Source organism: Dipodomys merriami, unplaced genomic scaffold (genome assembly GCF_024711535.1).
Source record: "Dipodomys merriami isolate MVZ:Mamm:240054 unplaced genomic scaffold, mDipMer1.0.p SCAF_49, whole genome shotgun sequence".
Lineage (NCBI taxonomy): Eukaryota > Metazoa > Chordata > Mammalia > Rodentia > Heteromyidae > Dipodomys > Dipodomys merriami.
Genome location: NW_027206057.1, coordinates 1114390 through 1141012, shown reverse-complemented (window position 1 = coordinate 1141012; position 26623 = coordinate 1114390). Strand labels below are relative to the sequence as shown.

The 26623-nt window shown below is 36.6% G+C and overlaps 3 protein-coding genes across 18 annotated transcripts in view; 2 read left to right on the top strand and 1 right to left on the bottom strand.

The window, feature by feature from the left end:
• Positions 1–15437, bottom strand: part of Pms1 (PMS1 homolog 1, mismatch repair system component) — a 100070-nt gene extending 84633 nt beyond the window's left edge. For 5 of the 8 annotated variants that reach the window (XM_069995641.1, XM_069995647.1, XM_069995648.1 and 2 more), the window contains exons 1-2: positions 1124–1190; positions 329–464 (exon numbers count right to left, since the gene is read on the bottom strand). The gene's annotated coding sequence lies outside the window, so the exon portion shown is untranslated. Of the gene's footprint in view, positions 1–328; positions 465–1123; positions 1207–14527; positions 14639–15417 lie in introns of those variants that run through there. The other 3 variants (XM_069995643.1, XM_069995645.1, XM_069995642.1) reach the window with 3 other exon arrangements.
• Ormdl1 (ORMDL sphingolipid biosynthesis regulator 1) lies at positions 1369–13357 on the top strand. The gene is made up of 4 exons (XM_069995651.1): positions 1369–1467; positions 3258–3438; positions 8248–8399; positions 11818–13357. The coding sequence occupies exons 2-4, from the start codon at positions 3265–3267 to the stop codon at positions 11951–11953; spliced, it is 462 nt and encodes a 153-aa protein (XP_069851752.1). The 5' UTR covers positions 1369–1467; positions 3258–3264; the 3' UTR covers positions 11954–13357.
• A 239-nt stretch (positions 15438–15676) lies between the features above and the next one.
• On the top strand, positions 15677–26403 carry Osgepl1 (O-sialoglycoprotein endopeptidase like 1). Of its 9 annotated transcripts, none has more exons than XM_069995634.1 (9): positions 15684–15862; positions 17969–18212; positions 19314–19701; positions 20360–20564; positions 20701–20849; positions 21814–21944; positions 22064–22135; positions 23626–23731; positions 24942–26403. In XM_069995634.1, exons 1-8 carry the CDS (start codon positions 15781–15783, stop codon positions 23702–23704), a joined length of 1350 nt encoding a protein of 449 aa, XP_069851735.1. In that variant the 5' UTR covers positions 15684–15780; the 3' UTR covers positions 23705–23731; positions 24942–26403. The 9 variants fall into 9 exon arrangements, with proteins under 9 accessions (XP_069851741.1, XP_069851736.1, XP_069851735.1 ...); XM_069995633.1 differs by having other exon boundaries at positions 24923–26403; XM_069995639.1 differs by adding an exon at positions 16225–16338 and having other exon boundaries at positions 15692–15748; positions 23626–26403.
• The last annotated feature ends 220 nt before the right edge of the window (positions 26404–26623 follow it).

Here is a 26623-nt window from a genome sequence, read left to right as displayed (position 1 = left end):
TCTGAGTACTGCCTTCCCTTCCCCATTTAACATTTCTCTTAACATGGTGGTACTCTTTCCTTAAGAATGTAACTCCTATTTTCCCAGATTTAGTGCAGTATCAGTTCTCAAGGAAACTTTTCTTCCTTGTTCTAATAGTGCGGCCTTCCCCCACCTTTAATCCCCAATAATTAGGTTTTGTACTGTCACTGTATACTGCATCTCCTTATTTTGAATCCAAAGTCATTACATGCTTTTCTATTTTGTCTTCTTCCTCCTGACTTGTATTAATCACATATTCCTGAAATGTATACAGTACTCCTTGAAAAGTAGAAGATGACAGGCTTACATAAGTCACAGCATCGACTGACTGAGAATATCCGGATAGTCAGTGTTCCATATTTGCTGAGAAGGAAATGGCACACTCTGCAAATGTGGTGATAATCAGGCTGGGGAGGTCAGGTAAAGACAACAAACAGGCATACCTAAAACAGAAGTAGTGATGATAATAGCAGAGATACAAAGGAACAATTTGAAGGACAGAATAAATCTAACCTAAATGTTTTCACAGGACAGAAATGTATTTACACACATCCAGAATTTTCTTCAATCAACTGAAATGTTTTTGGAAGTTATTTCAGAAAAAAAAAAAGGAAAAAAAAGGTCACAAACGTGATACACGGACAGGGTAAAGAAAATTTGATTTAAAACATGATTCAAATCTAACCGAGTCCTTTCCTCTCCACCCTCGGTGCTGGCTATCCACAGTTCCCAAGGATGCAATACAGGTAAACTGCCTTTGAATAGGGATTAATGCAAAAACGTGCCGGCGAAAGCAGTCCTGAACGTCTGTCCGATCACGGGGGGTACAGGCCACCCCCTCTCTCAAGACAAACTGCGGCTGCTGTGGGCTGAGTTTTCTACTGGAAAAGCCCTTTAATCCAGCACCGCAGGCCAAGCCTAGACCAGCTGGGAAAACGCCCTCCACACGTGCGTGTCCGGCTCCATCCGCCTCCCGCCCCCGAGAAGGGGCCCGCCGAGGCGCGCGGACGCCCGCGCTAGAGCCCACCAGAGGTCGAGGGGCGGGGGAGCGCCAAGCCTCCCCGAAGAGAAGGCTGAAAACCCGTTAGTCACAAGACACTACCTTCTTGCTCGCGCGAGGTAGATAGTTATCACCCGCCGGAGGTGAACAGCCGTCCCGGAGCCCACAGCAAGCCTCGCGGGACGCCCCTTTCATTTCAAACGCGCACGCGCGCCCGCGCCCGCGGGAGGGGGCGCGCACCTGGCACCTCCCTTAGTCCCGCCTTACCCGGGAGAAGTAGAATTGACGCCGGTGCCAGCCAATCGCTGGACAGCGAGTCCTGCTAGGAAGACTTCCGCCGGCGGCGCAGCACTGGCGCTGCTCGCAGGCATTCGGTACGTGAGGAGACGCAGCTGTCGCCGCCGGGCTGGTCCTGCGCTGTGCGGGCTGCCGGGAGTGGGAAGCGGGTAAGTTAGCACAAAACAGCCTTGGTGGTGCTACTGCCGTGGTGTGAGGGGGTGCTGCAGGAGAGGCAAGGCTGGCCTTTTGGAGAGTCGGGGGACAGAGCAGGCTCACGCTGCATCCGCGGCGCTCTGTCTAGCCCGGCGGGCCAAGTGGCCAGAGATGCTCCGCTCGCTCTCCCAGCCCCCGTAGTCGCGCCGCGGCCCTGAGGGGACGCGCGGCTGCGACGTCCTAGAGGCGGGCGGGGGTCGGGGGGGGCGCTTCACTGGAGGCCGCCCGAGGCTGCCCGGCCTCCGGGGGGAGTCTGCTGGGGAGCCCGCTAGTCCCCGTCTTCAAAGGCCCGGCGAGCCTGGGCCGAGCCCAGAAAGCAGTCGTTATTTGTGGTCCCCAGAAGGCGCGGCGCACCTGCTGGGTTTTCCGAATTGGGGTGGCTCGGCCTTGCCAGAGATGTGATTTTTAGGCCTCTTTCCATTATTGCCCCGGGAAGTGGACAACCTGTCATTACGTGGGGGCATGTTCTAAGTGTCGTGTGTAACGCCGAAACGATGACGGCTGATAACGATGGATGGTTACGGTACCAATATCGACATGCGTGATTTACACCGACGACTTTTATTACTTGAAGCCTTCATCCTATTTGTGAGGTCTTGAAAGAGTAAAAAGTACCGTAAGCTCCAGAAATTTGCTGGCTAGGTTTATGGGAAATTCCTCTCCGTGCTAACCGTAACGTCAAGTTTATTTTTAATGGGATCTGTAACAAATGTAATCTCAACTCGTTTTCTCCCTCCCTGGGCGACAGGTATTCTTCAGGGCTAGTTAAAGAGTTCTTAGACCTAAATAAATAGCTTTAAAATGACTGAAAAATATCAGTTCTTCTTTTGATATTTTATCTTAAACAGAAAAGGGGTATGGGAAAACTTAAAAAAAAAGAACAACTAAAGTTTTAGAGCAATTGACTAGAGAAAGATTCAGAAGATTCATTGTTTTAATCTACTTTGTCACAGACTGAGAAATAAACATTATCCCCATAACTGGTTTTTATGCATGTCAACAGCTTGTCTCTTACCACGTTCATTGAAAAAACATGTTTTTGAATCCTGACCAGGGAGAATGTTCTATTAGGTTTAAGAGAATATGACTACTAGAACCTACTGGCTGGGTCAGTTTTGGTTTTGTTCTTTGTTTATATTAATTTATCATGTTGGAGATTATCATGTTAGGTAAAATTAAACGTCAGTATCCCATATTTTCTCATATGTGTGAAAACTAATAATTAAAAAACCTGAAAATAAAAAATGGGCTAGGCTACCAGAAGGGAGAACCATCGAAGCATAATATAGCAATATTACCATGAAACCCATTAATTTTGCGTAATTTTAAAAGGTTTATTCTTTTGTAAGTTTACCTAAAGTACTTTGGTAAATTTATTGGCTCTTTACTTTCTTTGTTCATATATTTTTTAAATGTAGATTTTCTCTTCCAGTTTGCATTTTCCATGATTGCTTTAGTAAAACTAATATGCTTGAAGACAACATTAGAAAAGGAAACCATAAAATAAGTGTATTTTATGATAATCAGATGTTGAGGATTTTTTTTATATTGCCTATGACAGCATCTGTAAGAAGCATATTTTGGAGGTTGTGTGTGTGTGTGCACATGTGCGTTTGTGTGTTTTCCATTTCAGAACAGCAAAGAAAATACATCCTGATAACATTTTGTCATATCAGATTTAGAGGTCTTTTGGCTTAGGTTCCAGCTGTATTAGTGTTAATTCATTTCATTATATTCCTTACAGAGCAAACATGAATGTTGGAGTTGCCCACAGTGAAGTGAATCCAAATACTCGTGTAATGAACAGCCGAGGGATGTGGCTGACCTATGCATTGGGAGTTGGTTTGCTTCATATTGTCTTACTCAGCATTCCCTTCTTCAGTGTTCCTGTTGCTTGGACCTTAACAAATATTATACATAACTTGGTAAGTATTTCGTCTTATTTTAAACACTGAAAACCTTATGGTCTACTAGTTGCCAAGTTAAGGGGAAGAAAGAATGGAATTGATAGGTAAAATTTGTTGTGCAAAATGAAAAAAGTTCTGGAGATAAATGTTAGTGGGGGTGGTTATGTAACAATATAAACACACTTAGTACATTATAAACAAAAAAAGTGACTTAGTGATGTTTCTTGGGGCTTCATTTTGTGGTGCCAGGGTCAAAACCAGGGAATAAGCACTCTACCACCAAGCTGCAGCTAGCCAAACAGCTTATTAATTTTAACAGCTTCATTTTAGGTATAATTGTATACTATAAAATTCAACTACTTACTTACAGCCAGACTGCCTCCAAAACCTTGGGCTCAAAACCTTGGTAGCTGGGAGTGGAAGAAACAAGTCATCTTCTCACATTATTAATTCTTACTTCCTGTGGGATCACATTTTAATAGATATATTTCTGATTTCTTGGTCTTTTTCCATCTACAGGTTCTGCGTCCCCCCCCCCTTTTTTTTAATCTCTTAAATACTGCTAGCAGTTCCAGTGCTCATTTTCTTCCTCTCTTTTTATGCTGTATTTTTGACCCAGGTTATTTCATCTGTCCAAATTTTCAGTGTCTTCTGTAGAATAGTGAAGTTTTTGTTTCTGTTTGTGTGTGTGCACGCACGCACATGTGCTTGTGCTCATGATGGTCCTGGACTTGAACTCACAGCCTGGGTGCTGTCCCTGAGCTTCTTTTGCTCCAGGCTAGTGTTCTACCACTTGACCCACAGCACCACTTCCAGCTTTTTCTGAGTAGTTTATTGAGATAAGAATATCATGGATTTTGCTGCCCAGACTGGCTTTGAACTGCAATCCTCAGATTTCAGCCTCCTGAGTAGCTGGGATTACAGGCATGAGCCATCAATGCCCTTGAAGGCTTATGTTTATATCAGTAGATTGCCTTACATCTTAAACCAAACAAGAATAAACTAAACTTACTATAATTTCTTATAACCAACAGTCTGCTCCTCTGACGTTGTTCCTAATTTTATCTAAAGGCACTACTATCTGCCCTGTAAGGCAGCCAAACAACTGAATCATTGAAACCGATATTGTTTTGAGAGTAAAAGAAAGGGAGCAGTAGTAATTCACCAAGCTAATAGATAAGCCAGAAACATCCTGTACAAACTAGGACAGATGATTAGTGTAATGTTAGAATAAATATATAAACTATTTTATGTTCCTTAACCATTTAGACCTGTTTGTTACTCTGCTCCACTAAGAGCTTGCCCACACCCTCATTTTGTATTTTTTTAAAGTACATTATTCCAAGTCAAATGTTCTTTTTTGATATTTCTCTACCCACCTCTATTCCAACTTGACAGAGAAATATTTTGTTATTATATGATCACTCAAGTTATGCTGTAAATCCTTCAACGACTCACCATGGCATTTATGGTAAAATCCCAAGTTCTTTGTGTGACATGCAAGACCAGCTTATAACAGTGTAGAAGTAGAAAGGAAGTTCCTTACATCACTCATTTCCAAACACAGGCTCTGCCCTAGCAATAAGGAAAATCATGTTTGATTTGCCTTAAACTCTTTTACTATTTTAATACCACTACCTGATTCCTACCTGTTTAGGAAAAGTATCAAGCAAACCTCCTCAAGAGGCTATACATCTCTGCATTCTACCATTACATATTTGCTATAGTTTTATAATTAGCCATTTATCTTTTTTTTCTTTTCTGTATTTCTTATACTGTGTGTATGTTTTGGCTAAAGCAATTAGTCTTTCTCCTTTCTCCAGTGGCATATCTTTAAATGTGTTTTGGCAGCCATCTCCAACTCAAGTTTTCAAATTGATTTGTTGAGATTGAGGCACAGTAGATGACCATGACCAGATACAGACAATAGGTAATTGACACAATGTAAAAGGAAACTTCTGACTTACTTCTTATTAGTTCATCACAGTAGAATTCTAAACTTAACCAACCATAGATGTAGTAATTACATGACTCCCAAATTTAGGTTTCCTTTGAAGGTAGCTTACATTAAACCAATTAAAAATGTTAGATACATTGTGAATGCTTTAAAATATAGGGAAATAAAAAGTAATTATTGTACCTGTGTAGAAAACAATACTGTATTTGCCTTTCAGAATCATGGAGTAGAAAGCTAAATGATTATTTTTTGTTTGTTTTTTGCCAGTCCAAAGCCTGGGAACTATCCCTAAGCTTTTTTGCTTGAGGCTACTGCTCTACCATTTGAGCCACAGCTTCATTTCTATACCTTTTGATGGTAAGATTCTTACAGACTTTCCTGACCATCCTGGCTTTAAACCACAATCCTCACATGTCAGCCTCCTGAGTAGCTAGGAGTACAGGCATGAGTCAATGGCATCTAGCTTATGTAATCATTTTTATTCAGTGCTCCAATTCACTCTGCATAAGATAATGTTAATAATCTATAGGATTATTAACCCAGCTTTAAAATGAAAGAGACTTTTTTTTTTTTTTGGTCCGGTCATGGAGCCTGAACTCTGGGTCTGGGCGCTGTCCCTCAGCTCTTCAGCTCAAGGCTAGCGCTCTACCACTTGAGCCATAGCGCCACTTCCAGCTTTTTCTGCTTATGTGATGCTGAGGAATCGAACCCAGGGCCTCAGGCATGCAAGGCAAGCACTCTACCACTGAGCCACCTTCCCAGCCCAAAAGAGACTTTTCTTTATATTACTTTACTAAACATTCACTAAATTTTAGCCATGAGATACATACTTTTCTAATTCTTTTAATAAATGGATGTTCATCACTAGCAATATTTAAAAAGCTAAAGTATTTAAAAAGCTATTGAACAATATGGGATAGTGGGACAGAGAAAGTGATAGAGGAAGTTAATCTGAGTATAAGCGTATATGAATTATGGTCAAACCCCTTTGTACAATTAATGTGCTAAAATGAATACAAGGTAAAGAACAAATTTAGAAAATGCTCCAGAAACATACTAGGGCAGAAGATACATGGTCAAAAAAAGATTTTAATTTTCTTTCTTTCTTCTTGTGCTGAGACTAACTCAGAACTTTTTAAATGATAGGAAAGCAGTAACCTGTTCAAATATTATATTCAGAACACTTCTAAATGCATGTGGTCTTCAGAAAATAGTGAGAAATTGTTCTTCTTTTAGACAAATTCTAACACATATATGATCTAGAATTGAGGTTCTTCAATTTTAGAGGTATTAAACTCCTGAGATTTAAAGGCACACATCCTTTCTGCTTCATTGTTCACTTTAAAGTTTTATAAAAGTGTTTCCCTAGTGTTTATAGCATAAACACTTCTTGCCTTAAAGTCATTTTTCAACACATTAAATACTTGCTGTATATGTATTAGGCCTGGCTTCAGAGGGATTCATAACAATGAGAAAATAAACATGCCAATAACTCAGCCCCATTTTTTGCTCTGCAAGTAAAGGATTTTCGGTGAAATTCTAGACAACCACTTAAACAGGAGGTTAGTTAAGCGATGAGGGCTCACTAAGGAGATATCATCTGAACTGAACCTTCAAGAATGAGGCACTTGACATGGTAGGACCAAACAGTTTACATCAGCAACAGGGAACCTTTTCCTCCTGCATTTCTTTAGTACTCTGATTATACCTTTGATAGTAATATCTTTCTGACCTGCCTTCCAGTTGGTTTTCTCTTTTTGTTTTCTTTTTACTATCCTTTATAAGACTAGACTTTCTTTTAAAGCTAGGTCAAATGTTATTCAGTTTCATATGCATACATGTATCCTATAACATAAAGCCTCTTCATTAAATAGTTACTTACTTCACCCTTTTCTGCCATAGCTTAGGTATTACAGCAGCTAAACAATTTTTGAATTGTGTAGTAGATTGACCGTAAAACACACTGAAAAATAAAGAGATTTCTTAACCTAGTAAGACATAAAATAGAAAGTCCCTAATTTTTCTATATATTTATTTAAAGCTGAAGCAGAAAAATATGACATCACATCATGGATTCTAAACGGAATATTATTTCATGATAATATTTTAGGTTTATACTTTGACATCACTGCCTCCAACAGTAATCCTGAAATTAAATATTATTTGCCACTCTAAATTGGCATAATACTCTCAAGGAAAAACAAAAGGCAACACATGTCACAGATAGAATGGCTTTTAATGATTTTTTTTAACTTTAGATTTTAAATAGCATTGAAACACAATAGTGACTAAATTACACCCATTAGATTAAGAAGTAGCCATTTTTACTTAGAGAAGTATTTGGGGAAAGGCATCCCTAGTATTAAATATTTAAAAATTTCCTCCACAAAGGCACCTAACACTAAAATTTTTCTGCAAAAATTTCCCCAACAGAGAGATTTTATTATTTTTATTCTTTATGTCTTTGTTGTACAAAAGTCACCAGATTTACTAATAAAATACTCTGGAGAAAATTTTCCCATACATTTGGGAAATGGTAAACCTACTTACTTATTTTATCTTTCATAAGAAAGATACTTGGGAAAAATTTTCTGAAGCTACCTAAGTAATACTTTTTAAATGAAAACAAGTTACTTCTACTTGTTCTTCCATTGATTTTCATAAAAAAATAATTACAAATCCCAGAAAACTTTATTGTATAGAACTGGCTATAACCTTTCACTCTTAAAAGAAATCTAAGTACTTAAGCTACTGAAATAAATTGTACAGTGTCACAAACAGCTTGGAAATTAAAGCTAACTGTCAAGAACTAATGTTCTCTTTGGTATTGATTGTATTTCCTACTCCCAACCCCATTGCTTTTTTTCCAGGGGATGTATGTATTTTTGCATGCAGTAAAAGGAACACCTTTTGAAACCCCTGACCAGGGTAAAGCAAGGCTCCTAACTCATTGGGAACAACTTGACTATGGAGTACAGTTTACATCTTCACGGAAGTTTTTCACAATTTCTCCAATAATTCTGTAAGTCACTGAAATACTTAGACTTAAAGATGGCTGGATAACATAACAAGGGAGTGTCCAGTTTACCATATTAAATTAGAGTATTTTGTTGAAAAATGTTAGTAGTTATGCCAGATGTATATAAAGTTCAATCAAAAATGATTTCTCCATTTGTTTTATTTTTATCATAATAAACTTAAAGTGTTTTGTTTCATTGATTGAAATTTGGCTGGTTGGTGGGCCCTGAAGATTGCTCTTGTATCCTTTTGACAAACAAGATTGCCTATGTTCAGATGTGCTTTCCTTGCTTTAAGCCTGAAATCAATCATTTCTCTGAAGAACTCTTGTTCCTTGAGTAGAAATAGTATTCAGAGAAATCAGAAACAGATATAATTCTTAGCAAGTTAATAAACTACTTTGACTTTAATAAGTACAATTAGAGACAAAATTACATGATTCTCAGTGTACCAAGAAATTTTAGGGTGTTAAATTTCTTGTAAGAAAATTAAATATTTAATTCTCTGTATGTCCTGTCAGATTAACCGCCTTAAACAGTGATTTAGATGGTCATAAGAATTTTATTGGCCACACAGCCTATTTGATAGCCTATTTCAAGCTTCTTAGAAGAAAATAAGGTTTATTTAAAAGAATTTAGGCTTTCAGTGTAGGACAGACCTAGGTTGAATTCTGTATCTATGGTTTAGTCAGCTTGGTTTATTCATATTTAAGAACTAGCTAATGATTCCTAACTTAATCTTGTAAAACATTAAATCTTGCATCTGGCTTTTAACTTCTTATTTAGAGGCCTCCACGAAATTGTTCCTACGTCAATTTTCCTTTATGTAAATATTTTATCTTCACTCAATTTCCCACTTGATCAAACATATGAACTCTGCTTGAACTCAGGGAGGGCCTTGCACACTCAGCTTGCTTGCTCATGGCTGGCTTTCTACCACTTCGACAACTCCTCTGGCCTGGCTTTTTGCTGGTTAAAGATGGAGTCTGTCAGACTTGTGTAACTTTTGTGACTGAGCTGGTTTGAAACAATGATGTTCCTCTTGAGTAGCTTAGGATTGCAGGTATAGGTCACTGACACCCAGCAGGTGTGAAGACTCTTCTAAGTAGCTTTCAGTAATACTTTTGTGCCTTTGTTCAAATTGATTCTAACAAAATGGCATTTCTCTTAGTTTTTATGCATAATATAGCAATTTTTTTTCTTCCTACGAGTTTATGAAAGCATCACTTTGAATCACACATGTAGTTTGCATATGATAGCTGTATTTTGCATATTTTTGTGTGTTTGGATAGTTTTTTGACATGGGCTTAATAATTTTAAATTTTGAATCTCAGTCACTTAATGCACCTGATACATATGTTTTACATATTTTTTGGTGGTGACATAGTGGTTGAGACAAGGTCTTATAATCGTGACTGACCAACTCATTTTGTTGGCCTTAAGCTTGTACTCTTCCTTTGCTTGCTGGGATTGTAGGTATGTACCACATAGATTATACATAATAATGTGTCTGTTGATAGAATCCGTGCATTCTGGAAAAGTTGAAACACTTGCTGTGGAGGTGTTGCAATTCTTAAATCTGGGACTTAAGAATGGGTAGATATTTTTTTTAAAGGCATTTTCAAGTGAACAGAATAAACTAATGGTAAAGCAATATGAATGAAAACATATGGTATAGCAAAAATAAATGCAATAAGAAGAATAATAGTTATTTGGGCAGTCATAAATTAGGATTTTAAGCTCTGCTCCATTTGCCTATCTTTTTAAAAGCTTCAGTTATTTCAACTGTAATTATGTAGAGGATTGTATTATAGGATAAAAAAAAAGCTTGACATATACTGACATCTTAATAAGAGCACATTTTTTGTAATTTTGTAATTCTGACCCACAGTTATGATTTCAGTTATTTTAACTAAATTCCTTACATCACTGAACAAAGAGAATTTAAACCCATTTATATAGAGAGATATTTTTCATAGTGCTGTGTATTGAACCCAGCCAGGCATGCATTCTGTTATCCCTATTATTTTTCAAAATGCTTTCTCATTTTCATATTTGCTCATAATTTGTGTTTAACAAACAAAGTCAAGAAGTAAAGATATTTCAACTATTTAGAGTCAAGTCAAAATAAAACCATATTATCTTAGGTCTTATTCTAATAAACACCTTGAAGACCTGTGAAAGTAAATAAATGTGTTGTCACTGATTCCCACTTGGGTTTTTATTCCCTCAATCCATCATCTAAGTTCTGTTGTTTTTTTTTTTAACAGTGGGATTACATTCATGTAATTGACAGAGTTTCCATTAAAATGAAAAAAAGTGAACACTGCCAAATCTAGAGCTAGTGGAGAATCCAAACCAAGATTGTTTCCAATCTGTCAGATTCTCCATTAAGCTCATAATAAAGATGAGAAATCACATAAGTTTACTTAATGTAAATATTCTTTTATTCAGTGAAGTAAATATCAAAACAGTCTTCAAGCATATTAAAGCAGCAAGAAATAATTTAAAGAACGATTTGAGGAACATGATTTCTATTTGTAAAATAAAACAAATTACTCAATCTACATAGTTATGAAAATAATTCTCTGAAAAACTTCTCTCAGGTGTTCTTTCTAAGCATAGTACACATTTTTCTCCACTTAGAAGAAACTAATGACAGCAGCTAGAAGAAAAGCAACTAAAAATTTCCCTGTGTACTCTAAAAGTAATTGGACAAACATTTATTCAGAAACTAACTTGTTAGTTATGAAGTAAAACACCATATTTTATTTTTTTGTATCTGATGTTAAGGCACTCAATAATACATCTGGACTTAGTAATTTATGGTCTTAATGATAACTGATACTTGTCAAAACAGATTGCTCTAAGGTGGGTGTCTAAATGCAACTTTGTATCAAAACAGCTAGAATTTTACAAATGTGTCCTTCAGATTTCTAGGGAAGATAATTTAACACTTCTTCATTTATAGTATGGAAATGAGAATAGCCAAAAATTTATGTTTTTCAAAGATGAAATAGTACCAGTGTACCTAATCCTAACTTTTCAAATGTTTACATCAGTGGTTCTTAACCTTTGGGTGAATCTAAAGTTCTTGGAGAACACAATCAACACTTGAATCCAGATTTTATAAATACAAAACTAACCTGAAACATCAGGTTAGTGTGAAACCACCTTTGATAGCCTTCTTTAAAGGATGCTGATGACAGTACATTCTTAAATGCATTTAGTACAATTGCAGAAATACAAAATATACACCTCAAACAAAATTTTAAATCCCAAATCAAACCTGTTTCCTTTCATTTCAGTGCTCAATAATAACTTTGCTTTTAAGAATTTGTGTTTTGTGGCCTTAACTCTACCTTTTATTAATTCTAAATGATTTGATTTTTATATATTGTATGTATTCTTTTATCTCTACAGATATTTTCTGGCAAGTTTCTATACGAAGTATGATCCAACTCACTTCGTCCTAAACACAGCTTCTCTCCTGAGTGTGCTTATTCCCAAAATGCCACAACTACATGGTGTTCGGATCTTTGGAATTAATAAGTATTGAAATGGTTTATAACAACCATCTGCTTGCAGCTACTGAGGTTCCTGTAAGGAAGGAGTAGTTAGTAAACTGCACTCTCTTTCTGTGATAATGTAAATGAGAGATGTTTACATTGGAGGACCAATTGCTGGTTCTTCATACACTGTCTTGAAGTGCAGAATTCTGAAAGATGCCTCTATTTAATGCATCTGGTTATTTCTGAAGAGGCTTTATAGTCAGGCTGGGCAGGCCCAGCTTTTAAGTTAATTGCAGTACAGTGAGGGTACAATAGATAAATCCAAGGAATAACAGATTTGTAAGAAATTAGGACCAGTTTATTACCAATAGGCATTATGTAAGGAAAAGGAAAAGAAAATTTCCAGTCATTTGGGCACAGTCAGTTTGAATAGACTTACATAAAAACCAGAATAATCTCTGTAAAAGTTTATTATAGATCATTTTTATTTCAATGCATTTTTATTTTATATGAGGATATATATACCCTCTTGTTTTGTACAAGCCAGTCTCTCCCTGAAGAGTGCCCTTTTGATTCTGCTGGCTTATTATTGTGTGTTGATGGCTGAGGTCATTATTGCATTTATTACATTACAGAGCTCTTGACAGTCTCTCTTCATGACTGATTAGGGGTAGAAGATAGCCACATATCTTATCAAGCAGTCTTTGACTCAGCATTCTAATTTTGGAACAAAGAGAGGTTTACTACTTTTATAGGCAGGGCTGTTAAATTAAGAGAACAATTTATTTCAAGCAGTTTAAGTATGATAGTTGAAAGGTCAATTTATTTGGATGAGTAACATAATTGGTAAAGTCTGTTACTTTAGAAAAGGATATATAAAATGGGCAACTATAAAGTCATCTGTGGTCTAGCAGAATCTAATAGCAATAGTACTAAAGTCATTTTAGCAAGTATAAGGTAAAAGATAACATTGTCTTTTCTTAGTAATCCTGCTTTCAGCCCTCATAGTTTGCCCATTTATATATTGCCTTTTAAATATGTGGGTCTTTTTGTAGATAACCCCAAATGGCAATTATTTCCAGAGAGCAACTATATTTGAATTCCTATGATTTAGTGAACCTCCCTGAGATTAATTCCGAAAAGCAACTATATACTACTTTTAGAAGTAAACATATCAAAAAAGTACTACATATCAAAAAATTCCAATATAGGTTAAAACTGAAAAATTCAATAGCATAAGTAAAATTGAGTGAATAGTTGTAGACCAACTTAAAAATCAATTTGTGTCAATAAACTGACTTGTAGGGTAGTGATCATTGTTTTATATCTCAAAAGTATTGAATTTAGAAATGAGTTGTATGATACTGCCTTTGTATGTTTGTGTTTTCCCATGTATTTTTAAATAATTGGTAATTCATACTTTAATAAAAGGTTTCCTTGGTGTAAGATTATTTCAAAAGCTTTCCAATTCAGTCATCAAAACTACACTGCCACTTTTCAAGTTTATTTTTAAGATTAAGATAACTAAAAATGTTCCTTTGTTTTACTTAATTTTAAAGTTAATTTTAAAGTTAATCTGAAAGGCTTCCATTTTTACACATATTTCAAAAATGGAAGCCTTTTCCCTTTTCAATGGGATATTTGGTGGCCCACTCTGTTCCAAGTACTATAGACAGTATTACTGATTTTATGAGCAAGACAATCCAGTTCCCTTCCCTGCAGTTCTTAATCTCATTGAAGACCAGATAAGGTAATACTTATTTCATAAAGTGTGATAAATTGTATGGGAAAAAAAAACAGGTGATAGAAGTACCTCTGAAAGTTCTTTCCTGAGGATCTTATTTGAGTAACGTTTGAGCAACTCTAGTACAAAGATTGAAGATGATTTCCACTAAGGGTATTGACAGTTATTGAAGAATTGTTGAAAGCAGGGAGAATGAGACATCTAAAGGAATTGTAAAGACACAGCAAGGAGTAGAATGTTACAAAATTAGGTCTAAGAAGTAGGTAGAGAGGCCTGATAATTTATTCTATGTATGACAGAACCAATGTAGAATTATAGGAAAAATTAAAGGGTCCTAATTTTTTTCATCAACACCACTAACATTGAGAATCACGGGAATGGAAAACAGGAAGAATAAATTGAGACACTCTTGTAAGAAATAGCTTATAACTGAGGAAGTTACAGATGAAGTAAGACAGTATCTCCAAGCAGCTCACAAGAGATTGATGAATTTGGGATGGCAAGAGGGAATTTAAGTGACTCCAAAGTCTTGGCCTTAACAGGTAGATGAATGGTTGTACTCAATTTGAAAACTTCCAATTTCACTATATACTATTTTTTTAGAGCTGAAATTTACTGGTGATAAGATATACAGTAACACTTCTTTTATGGGTGCTTTTTTTCCTTAATACACTCTACTAGCATTTTAACTTTTTAGTATAATTTATTTTTTACTATTTTAAGGTCATTGTACAAAAGGATTTCAAATTAACAATTTCAATTTATGAGTACATGCACTTTAGCTCTTTTGATAGCCATATGTCACTGAATTACTTGTGGTGACTAAAATCTGACATCTTCAACATGCAATGCTGTAAAACAGAAGGAATTATCTTACCTAATCGAACAGGATGACTAGGTTTTCATAATCTTTAGCTCTTGAGTTTTCTTTTTCCTTTTATTCTAGCAGTCAACAATTGGCCACCAGAAAAGTGAGTTATTCTGTCTCCTGGAAGTTAAAAAAGAGTTCAGAGCCAGATGGCCAGTCTGAACCATTTTAGGAGATGTGAGACTTGTAAATCACCCAACCCCTGTGGCCCCGTTGGTTATGAAGTGAGGACAGAAACCAACCACTCATCATGGGGATTTCATTTAATGTTCTACCAGTGTTTAGCAGATAAATGCCACTTCAGTCATATTGTTACATATAAATGAAAAACGTTGAAAAGCAATCATTCCAACTGAGGTAATTGTGCATCTAGTTGTTTTTATCTGTCTTGAGCTCTATTTTTAAGTTACATACCCTGAGCTTCATACTCTGCAAGGCACAGATGAGCTAGTCCTATCCAACCTTGCTTGTGAAGTCTTTGCTTACTAAAACCCTAAAGTTTAGCAAGGGAGAAGACTGAGGAGAAATCCATTCAGAGAAATGGTAAGAAGCTCATAATCCAAGCCAGAAAAAGACTGAAAAAGGTGCAAGAAAGTGAGTCCATAACTACATGTGGTTGCATGCATATGTAGTAAGCGGGAGCTATATATAATCCAATACAAAAATATACCCTGTTAAAAATTACCACTCCCACTTGCTTGCCTATTTTTAGATTAAAAAATTAAGTCAGCCGCAGACGTTTCACTCAACATGAATTGGGAGAACAGTAATGATTTTCCACTGTTGGCCTAGAAGTACCAACATCCTACTCTCCACGTCCAGCTGAAAGTACTGCATTAGGTATGTCCGCGCCACCATCTCTATTGAGCGTTAGTTCCCCCAAAACGAAATGACTGTACCTCACCCTCTTCTCAGAGTGAAGAATCCAAAGGCAGAAAAACTTAGAATGCGGCAGAGCCCGGAAAATGGTGTTAGTGAGACCGAGTGACATCGGAGCCTGGCTTCCTGCGGGTCCGGGAGTAGTGAGAGCACACGCACAAAGTGCGAGACGAAAGTTAGCTCTGCCTACCGAGCGCCGCCTAGCGGAGCAGGAGCGGCCAGCGCGACGAAGGCAGGCACGCTGGCCCGGGCTGTGGCGTCACTTCCGGGCGCCGTCCCGGCTCGCGCGCTGCGGGGGCTCCTATGGCGGTGCTGGGAGAGGGCACGGGGGTCACTTGGTTCTCCAGGACGGTGGGTGAGGTTGCTCATCGCTGACTCCGCGAATGCTTACCCACATCTGGGGATACGGGTCCAGCCCGAGTCCCTCCCCTCGGGTCAGACAGAAACCCCTGCTCTGGTCACCCGGTTCGTTTGGAAGCAGCCTTGCCCTTGCCAGGTCTAATTCCCGGCCGTCTCAGCTTCTCCAGACGGCTTCTCATCCCTGCATGGCTTCTTTCCCATTACAATAGTCTTCACTGCCTTGCTTCATTTTTCCGATGCTGGGCATCGAATCCCAGGCTTTTCACTTCCTAAGCAAGCGTTCTAACGCGGAGCCACATCTTCCATCCTTATTTTGATCTGAACCCCCGATTTTCCTTTGGTAAGGAAGGGACTTGCTTTACATTGTAAAAATACTAGTGTTTTAGCTGTAGGCTAAAGAGGATTGGGGACGGAAATTATGGTTACCTGGCAAAAGTGTAAATTTAACTCAGAATAAAATGTGTTAGCCCTCCCTAGGAAGTTCCTCTGAGACCTGAGGACTTCAGAACACATTTCATTAATGAGGTTGAAAGGCAAAGACTGAGAGCGCGAGAGAGAACTAATTCCTGCATATGTAGCAGGTTTGTCTTCTTTTGATTTTAAATAAAAGTGACTTCTTCCAGGCAGAAATTTAAAAATGTCATTCTGTAGTGAAAAAAAAAGTGTTAGTCATTTTAGTCAAGATGTGTTCCTTTAGGTTAATTTTATGCGATGATTGTTTCTAAACTAGAAAACCATATACTGACTGGTGTGCATGTATGTTCTAAATAATTGTTATTTAAAGGATGTTAACATTTTATTAGGAATTGCCTTTATAAAAAAAATACCACAGTTTGTCTTCATTTTGGTTTCCAAAGATTTTTTTTAAAAAAGCATTGGCATGGGGCTGGGAAGGTGGCTCAGTGGTAGAGCGCTTGCCTTGCATGCCTGAGGCCCTGGGTTTGATTCCTCAGCCCTACATAAGCAAAAAGAAAAAAGCCGGAAATGGTGCTGTGCCTAAAGTGGTAGAGCGATAGCCTTGAGCTGAAGAGCTGAGGGACAGCGCCTAGGCCCAGAGTTCAGGCCCCACGAGCAGACCCCCCCCCCCCCCAAAAAAGAAAAAAAGCATTGGCATATGTGAAATAGCTTTGGGATGGGATCCACATCTAAACATGAAACTCATATATGTTTCATATGCTCCTTAACATATAGCCAGGAAATAATTTTATATTTTTATAAAATTATATTTTTATAAAATTATATATTTTGTATTTGCTTAAGTTAACACAGACATAGTTGTTCAGGTGTGGAGTTTTACTGTGCCAGTGTCAATGCTCAAAAAGATTTTTTGAAATTGGGAATCAGCAGCTCATACCTGTAATATCTCAGGAAGCTGAGATCTGAGGATCAAGGTTGAAAGCCAGCCTGATCAGGAAAATCCCTGAGATTCTCATTTCCAAACAACAACGGAAAAGCAAGAAATAGATAAAGTGGCTCAAGTGGTAGAGCACTAGCTTTGAAGAAAAAGCCAAGCAAGAATGCAATTCCTGAGTTCAAGCTGTGTACTGGAACAAAATTGGAGTGTTTTAGAGTTTTGGTTTGGGGTTACTTAAAAATACAAACAAAAAAACCTTGGAAGTGATGCTGTGGCACCCAGGCCTTGGGTTCAGGTCCCACAACTGACTAAATAAATAAACAAATAACCATGCTAGTGGAATATACCCGTAATCCTATTTACTCTGGAGACAGAGAATGAGAGGAGTGCTATTCTAATCTTGCCAGGGCAGGGCAAAATGTTTCAAGACACCATTTCAACCAATAAAAGTTCCAGTGGTGGTACACATATGTCATCCAACTACCTAAGATAAACAGGAGACCTTATTTGAAAAACAAAGCAAAAAGGATTGGGGGCCTGGCTTAAAGTTGTAGATTACCTTTCTAGCAATCATAGGCTCTGAGTTTAAACACCAGAACTGCCATTTTTTTTTTCTATCACACTTCTTTTTTCTATCTTTAAAAGCCTTACATTCGTTAATACTTCTATTATATACAGATTAATACTCATATACACAGACTGCTAGGGCATTATGAACTTTATCATCATCTTTACAAACTGTACTAAATTCTATAGGACAATATAGTAAAAAAAAAAGCATTATTTTGCTTAATTAATGGATTAATTGCTAATATCAGTTCCAAATAATAGCTTTTCTCTCTGTCACTATTTTCTAGAAATTATCTATACAGTAGGAAGCATGCTCATACTGAATAAGACAGCTGGAGTTTTTTCCAAACCATCAAAAAGGAAAGTTTATGGATTTTTAAGAACTTTTAATTTTCATCCTGGACCACAATTTCTTCATAAACTGGTACTGGGAATTGAAACTAGCTGTGATGATACAGCAGCTGCTGTGGTAGATGAAAGTGGAAAAGTCTTAGGAGAAGCAATACATTCCCAGACTGAAGTTCATTTAAAGTAAGTAGACATTATTATATAATTCCTACCTTATTTTGAAAGAGTTAGATGAAACCATTCCTTCTGAAATCATTTGTCACATATACAAGTTAAATTTTAGGAACTTTATTATCTCTTTGTGTAAAAGCAGCTAGCAGCTGATATAGAAAGCCACAACACCTCATCCTGGATTTTAAGGCTTCTCATTGTATGATACTAGCCTTTGCTGATGTCTTTACCAAAACTGAACATAAGCTCACTCCAATTGTAATTCAGTGATTTTTGTTTGCTTGTCTTATCATGCTGCCTTAGATTGTATATCAGTCAGATATTTTTCTTGCTAACAAATTTCCCTCTGAACTTTTTACTTTTTGTTATTGGGAGTAACTCTTTTATTTTACATGGACCAAAACTATCATCCCAACACTGAATATTCAAACTTTATTTTAGGATTGTGAGCTATCCATTATCCTGGTAATACCTTAAGTGCAATGTGTTTAAAAATCAATTCTTCAGAAACTTTTTTTCATGTTTCTGTTTCTATTTCTTATCTGTTCCATCTTATCTGAATATCTGAATCATCTTTGATGCCTTGGTCCCTCATGATTCTGTGTCCAATTAACTTATTACTATTTTCAAAGCTTTGTCCTCTTTCCATTTCATATCACACAGTTTGAGTCAGTTTGCACAAATAATTTTGAAATATTTTAAATTTCTCAGTGTGTAAAGCACATAATTTTCCTAAAATATTATATCCTGTCCTTCCCATGCAGACTTCTTTATTGTGTTTAATATGATTGTGTTTAACTTCTTCAGTATGTTTAAACATAATTTTATCCTGTCTTTCCTTTCCTCATGATTTCTTTAGAATGGTTAAAAGGTTGTTTTAGTGACAAGTCTGGGAATTTTGTTGAACAGTTGAGTCAGAAACATTTTTCTCTAATCACTATGTAGTAAGTTCCTACTATAGTGTGTTGCTTTATAAAGCACATGAATTGAACATGTGTGTTACTAATATTTTCTGCTATATGATGATTGATGTAGAACCATATCAGCTATAACTGCATCATTTTTCTTTCTTTTCCAACATTATTATGAAAGCTGTCTTTTTGTTCCTTTCAGAACAGGTGGGATTATTCCTCCAGTAGCTCAACAGCTTCACAGAGAAAATATTGAACGGATAGTACAAGAAGCTCTTTCTGCCAGTAGAATCTCTCCAAGGGAACTCTCAGCGATTGCAACAACCATAAAACCAGGACTTGCTTTAAGCTTAGGAGTAGGCTTATCATTTAGTGTACAGCTGGTAAAACAGTTCAAAAAACCGTTCATTCCCATTCATCATATGGAGGCTCATGCACTTACAATTAGATTGACTAACAAAGTAGAGTTTCCTTTTCTAGTTCTTTTGATTTCTGGAGGTCACTGTCTGTTGGCATTAGTCCGTGGAGTTTCAGATTTTCTGCTTCTTGGAAAGTCTCTGGACATAGCACCTGGTGACATGCTTGACAAGGTAATTAATTTCATTCTTTTCTATTATAATGCATCAATTAAATAATAGATGTGTTCATCAAAGTATTTTAGTGATATTATATACTGAAAAACACAAAAAGGGTATGGTGATGCCTATCTATAGTCCAAGCATTCTGGAGTCTGAGGTAGGAAGATCTATTTTTAAGGTCTCCCCATACTATATAGGAAGACCTTGTCCCAAAAATAGTAATAATAAAATATTTTAAAGCTAGTACATAATTTTTTAACTCTTAGCCATACTAATAGCAAGTTTTATATCTACATGTAAAGGCAAAAAGAGCTTGCAGCTGCAGTCATTATTGTAGTTTAATGTTTGTGAAAAATGCTTTGTAAGCTATAGCATACTGAAAAAATTAAAATGAAAGGATATGTAAAAATTAACATACCAATTCTGTGATTAAGTTGTACCATACACATTGGGGATTTTTTGGGTTAGAGTGCTACTGACAACCCACAGTGCTTGTGATCTCTGCCTCTTAAGTAACTGAGATTACAGGTATGTATTACCATGTCCAGTCCTAGTATATTTTACTCATTCCGTATTTTTAGAGTAGTTTTCTTTTGTCTTTTGCATATTACTATTTCAAAATGTGTAATTTTAACTAATTAAGTAATACATATGTTTTTGTTTTTGGTAGGTAGCAAGGAGACTTTCTTTAATCAGACATCCAGAATGTTCCATCATGAGTGGTGGGAAGGCTATAGAACATTTGGCTAAACAAGGAAATAGATTTCATTTTGATATCAATCCACCTATGCAACATGCTAAAAACTGTGATTTTTCTTTCTCGGGGCTTCAACATATTATTGATAAAATAATAATGCAAAAGGAAAAAGAAGAAGGTACATACATAAATATACATTTTTTTAACCTTAATATACTGGGATGTTTTCCTTTAAGAAGAAGGTATATATCTAATTGGTAAAGTTGGGCAGATAATCCTGGATTTTGCCTAAAAATACCTAATCATTTCTGTAGGTATTGAGAAGGGACAAATCCTGTCTTCGGCTGCAGACATTGCTGCTGCAGTCCAGCACACAACAGCATGCCACGTTGCAAAAAGAACACATCGTGCTATTCTCTTTTGCAAGCAAAGAGACTTGTTACCTCACAGTAATGCAGTAGTAGTAAGTTTTGTCATCTAATATACTGACAGTACACTTTACAGTTCCTTACTTTTTCCCAAGAATTTTATCTTATGTTTAAGTAAATATAGTAGAAAAGACAACCATTTGTAGTACAGATATGGTAGCCTGGGTAACAAAACCACCAGGGTCACTCCTCTTTCAACTAAAAATATTTATATAAGTAATCAAGTACAGTAATTCCGTTCTATATTTCTAGAAAACTGGTATCTTTGAACCTTTATTAAAATCCCTTTAAATATTCTTAAAATTCTTGATATAATCATTTTATTTAATATAACCTAGCTTTATTATTTTGATGAAGTAAAAAATGTTTAAATGGCTGGGCACTGGTGGCTCATACCTGTAATCCTAGCTACTCAGCTACTGAGATCTAAGGATCATGGTTCAAAGCTAGCCCAGGCAGAAAAATCCATAGAACTCTTATCTCCAATTAACCACCAGAAAATGGAAGTGGAGCTTGGCTCAAAGTGGTAGAGCACTAGTCTTAAGTGCAAAAGCTCAGGGACAGTGCCTTGGCCCTGAGTTCAAGCCCCATGACCAACCACAAGAAAAGTTTAAATGATTGTGAAAGAAAATAATGAATTTTAACTTTTTGAAGAATCTAGTAGAATGAAAAAAGTGGTCAGGGTCTAAAATATCATTAACATACTTGCAATTAAGTAAATATTCTAATAAAAATTGTTTATATGTTGATATCAAAATTGCTAGTGGTTTTTTTTGTCAATCTCCACATTTTTATTACGTAGACATATCACTTTATCATTCCCAACCCCAAAGTGTGATAGTTTATTGTTTAAAGCTGACATTTTCTCCAGTCATAGTTAATAGCTTGGGTTTATGTATACATATATATAATATATTACACTATATATTATATATAATATATATTACATATCTATATATATGTAATAGTTGTGAATTTTGGTCTTCTCGATTGCTTCAGGTTGTATCTGGAGGTGTTGCAAGTAACTTATATATCCGAAGAGCTTTGGAAATTGTAGCAAATGCAACACAATGTACATTGTTGTGCCCTCCTCCCAGACTGTGCACTGATAATGGAATTATGATTGCATGGTAAGCCACAGGACATATGTATTCTTTGCTCTAATGATGTAAATAGTACTTACATTTCACCATACTAAGTCATTTTCCTATCAATCTTTAGGATATTGATTTTAACAATTTTTGTTTAGGAATGGTATTGAAAGATTACGTGTTGGCTTGGGCATTTTACATGACACAGATGGCATCCGCTATGAACCAAAGTAAGTGCTACTATTTCTATACAAGTTACATTTCAGAAGCAAAGCCTGGATTTTGCTTTCACATGAGGATTTCTTTGATATTCTGATGGTAGTTGAAGGAGAGTTACATTTTTTTCATGAAGCCAGTTAAATATTTTTGAGAAAAAGTTAAGAATTAAGAAATGACTTAGAGGTGTAATTTTGACATAATCACCATGGCCTGAACTTTTGCAGTATCAAATAGGTTTCAAAACCAGCTGAAAACTCACAGAAAGCATTCGGATGTAATATTGGCAACTCACAGAAAGCATTCAGATGTAATATTGGCCTGTGATTATGCTCTTACAAGAGTAGCTGAGCACTGGCCAGAAGATAGCTGTTTACTACAAGCCTTATTTCCTCTCTCAAATCAAAGTTTCAATAGTATCATTTTAAAATTTGCTATGAAGGTCTGCTCTCAGTTAATTCTGTAATAGTAAAGGGCTTACCTTTTATAATCTGACATAATTCTATTTAAACATTGTTTTATCTGATATTGATATGTTTTAGTCCATAATGAGGCAGTTGTGCTATGTTAATCACAAACTTTAATATGATTGTGAAAGAACAGAGTTAAGTTAGTGTTTGAAAGAATCTCCTGTGTGTTGAAGAAGATCATAAAAAGGAGGGTAGGAGCTAGACCATTCCAGAACAATAATACACAAAGGAAGGTTGGAAAGGAAAGAAGACTTCACAGAAACCTGGAGAATTTCTAAAATGTAAATGGATGAAAGTTTGACCTAAACTGTGTGACAAAATGGTTTTTCCCCTTTAGTTTTATTTATTTATTTATTTTTTTTTTTTTTTTTTTTTTGGGTCCGGTCGTGGGGCCTGAACTCTGGGCCTGGGCGCTGTCCCTCAGCTCTTCAGCTCAAGGCTAGCGTTCTACCACTTGAGCCATAGCGCCACTTCCGGCTTTTTTCATTTTGCTTATGTGGTGCTGAGGAATCGAACCCAGGGCCTCAGGCATGCAAGGCAAGCGCTCTACCACTGAGCCACCTTCCCAGCCCCCCTTTAGTTTTATTTAAAAAAAAAAAAAAGACATCCTTCATCATTTTTGTTTCACTTATGGACTTATGGTTGTGTGTGTGTGTGTGTGTGTGTGTGTGTGTGTGTGTGTGTGTGTGTTTTTCACTAGAGACTGAATACGTGGTTCAGTGCTTAGGCAAGTGCTCTACCACTGACTGAACTACATTTAAGTTTTTAATTTACTAATTTACAGACTTGAGAATAGAATTCTTTCAAAAAATCTCAAAATTTAGATTTCTTATTAATAAGATGATTTTTATTATCTTAATTTGAAAATCAATATAACTGTATATATGTAGGAACTAATAGGAACTATTAACACAGGATGAATTATATATTAGATTCATACATTATCAAAACTAAGCAAATAGTGTACAGAACATGTGGTAGATGGATATGAAGCAAGTATTGAAATAATGTCACTTTTTAAATTTATGATACAGATGTCCTCTTGGAGTAGATATATCAAAAGAAGTTGAAGAAGCTGCTATAAAAGTACCATCATTAAAAATGAAGATTTGATTTTTACTTTCTGAAATTTTTCTACAGGTAGTATTTCAACATTAAAGTTATTTTAATATTTTATGTATCAGATTGTAGTTATATATTAATTAGCCATCTAGACTTTATTTTATGGGAAATACTGAAGGAAGTTGGTGGAAAGGGGAAAAGGAGCAGTAGAAGAGAATATGATGGCAGTATATTGTATGTACATGTTGTTATCTCAAATAAAATAACTAGACTGCCAGAGAACCATGCAGATATCCTGGTACAGAGAACAAAGAAAGGTTTATTGCTGGGAAAGGGGACCAGCAAGACTACTTCTCACAAGGGAGAAATGAGAAGCATCATCAGCTATAGTCTGGGGTGACCTTATATAACCTAGGTGGTTTTAAGAGGGGCTAGAAGAAGGGAGGCAGAGACCCTGGTGTGGACATGTGGGTCAAGGGCTTCATCATGTCAGACTAGGATTTATGGCTGTTATCCAAATGGTAGATAAGGGTCCTGCCATTTGTTCAGACAAAAGGTCACTCTAAGCAGCTCTTGTTGCCTCTTGTTGTACCTGCCCCAGAGAAGTGCCATCCCAAGGTAAATGGGATTGGAAGTTGATTATTTACTGCCTTTACTACATAGGCTGGTGTCACCTATGAAGGGAGCATGCTAAGCTGTAGAGAAGGGAAGGAGTGGACTAAGCTATGGGAAGGGACTCATTTCAGTAACACATGTAAAAACAATGAATCCTATTTTTAAAAACTGCAAGAAAAATTTTAAAGGAAGACCTGGAGAGATGAATGATAAAAAAAGACAGAGGAAGTGAATATGATCAAAGCACATTATATGCATTAATATATACTAATAAAAATAACTTTTTAAGACTCTTGCTATTTCTTATCTTATGGCTGCTCTTCTGAGAGGCTAGTATGATAGTCTTAGCTGGAAGTTAGACTACACAGAAAAATTCAGGACACTATCTTCAATTAACAAAAGTCAGAATAGAGGCATAGCTTAAATAATAAAGTGCCATCCAGGAATGGAAAAAAGAAGAGAAGCCCTGAGTTTAAGTCCTGATACTGGCATAAAATAAAATACATAGAAGAAACTTTTTCAATCACATTTTACATTTGTATTTGTGTTCTATATCTGAATTCATTGCTAGAATAATACAAATTATGAAGTGAAGTTCACCAAAATTTTTCTGTCACATAAACTATAAGAATAACTATAATCTGAAATTTTCAGAGTCTAAAAATTGTTCCAGGTGCTCTCCCAAGAGGGATAAAAGGAAGTAACAGAGAAAAAAGGAAAAGGGAGAATTATCAAGCTTTTATTGGCAAACACATGTGCCAAAATTATAGTACAGCTAAAAGGTAGGCAACTGGTTGAAACCATGCATGTCTTGAGTCTTCTCTCAGCCATTATTTTTGTTTTATGGAAAAGAAAACATGGTATAATAAAAATAATCCTGAGGATGTCATATATTGTAGGAATGGTAGGATGGTCTGATTTAGTCAAAACACAGGAAATACCTGTGACTAAACACAAAGATTCCCCTTATTCTCAACCTAATAATCATCTTCAAGTAGTCTAGAGCCAGGTCACATGCCAATGGCTCATGCCTGTAAGCCTAGCAGCACAGAAGGCTGAGATCTGAGGTTCAAAGCCATCCAGGGCAGAAAAGTCCAAGAGACTCTTATCTCCAGTAAACCACCAGAAAACTGGAAGTGGCACTGTGGCTCAAGTGGTAGAGCACTTGCTTTGAGCTGAAGAGCTGAAGGACAGCATCCAGGCCCGGAGTTCAAGCCCCATGACCAACAAGAAGAAGAAAAAAAAAACTAACAAAAAAATAGAGCCTGCGTGAAGCCAGTTTCAAAGTACAAAAAGGTTTTTTTAAAAAAATATATTTAGAGGCTTACAATGTCCATTGATATGAATGGAAATGCAAATAAAGACAACCCTGAGATACCACCTTAACTGTCAGGTGGCCCACATCCTAAAGTCAGCCAAGGACAAATGCTAGAGGGGATGCGGAGAAAGAGGACCCCTATTACACTGCTGGTGGGAATGTACACTTATACAACCACTTTGGAAAGCAGTCTGGAGGGTCCTCAGAAAGCTAAAGATTGACCTCCCTTACGACCCAGTCATACCACTCCTAGGCATCTACCCTGAACAACAGGAACCAATATACAAGGACACGTGCACCTCCATGTTTATTGCAGCACTGTTCGCAATAGCAAGGATATGGAAACAACCTAGATGCCCCACCACAGATGAATGGATCCAAAAATTGTGGTATCTATACACAATGGAATATTATGCAGCCATTAGAAATGACAAAATAATGGCATTTGCAGGGAAATGGATGGAGCTAGAAGGAATCATGTTGAGCGAGGTAAGCCAAGAACGAAGAGACAGTACATGGTCTCCCTGATAAGTGGATGATAAATCCAAAATGTTAGGTGATATGACAAAACTAACAGGACTTAAGAAACAAAGAACTCCCACTCATCTGGTTGAACCACTACCAAATATCCCCATGCTGCTGATCACATATATGGTATATAACATCACCATTATATATTACAGACTGTGATAGACAATTTGCTCCAGGAAAGCTAGAATGAACTTGTGACTTTAAACGAGCATCATTATTCCACAATACTGTGAATTACCGGAAATTAAGTAATCACTTAATCACAATCAAAAAAAAAAAAAAGAACCTTGGGGAAGGGAGGGAGGGAGGGGATGGTAGGGGGAAAACAATGGAGGGGGTAACAATGTTCAAGAGGAAGTGTACTCATTACCTCACTCATGTAACTGTAACCCTCTGTATAGTATCTTTACAATAAAAAAATTTAAAAAAATATATTTAGAGGCTTACAATGTCCATTGATATGAATTTTGGTACTAAATAAAAGGCACAGTTCCGTATCATTTGAT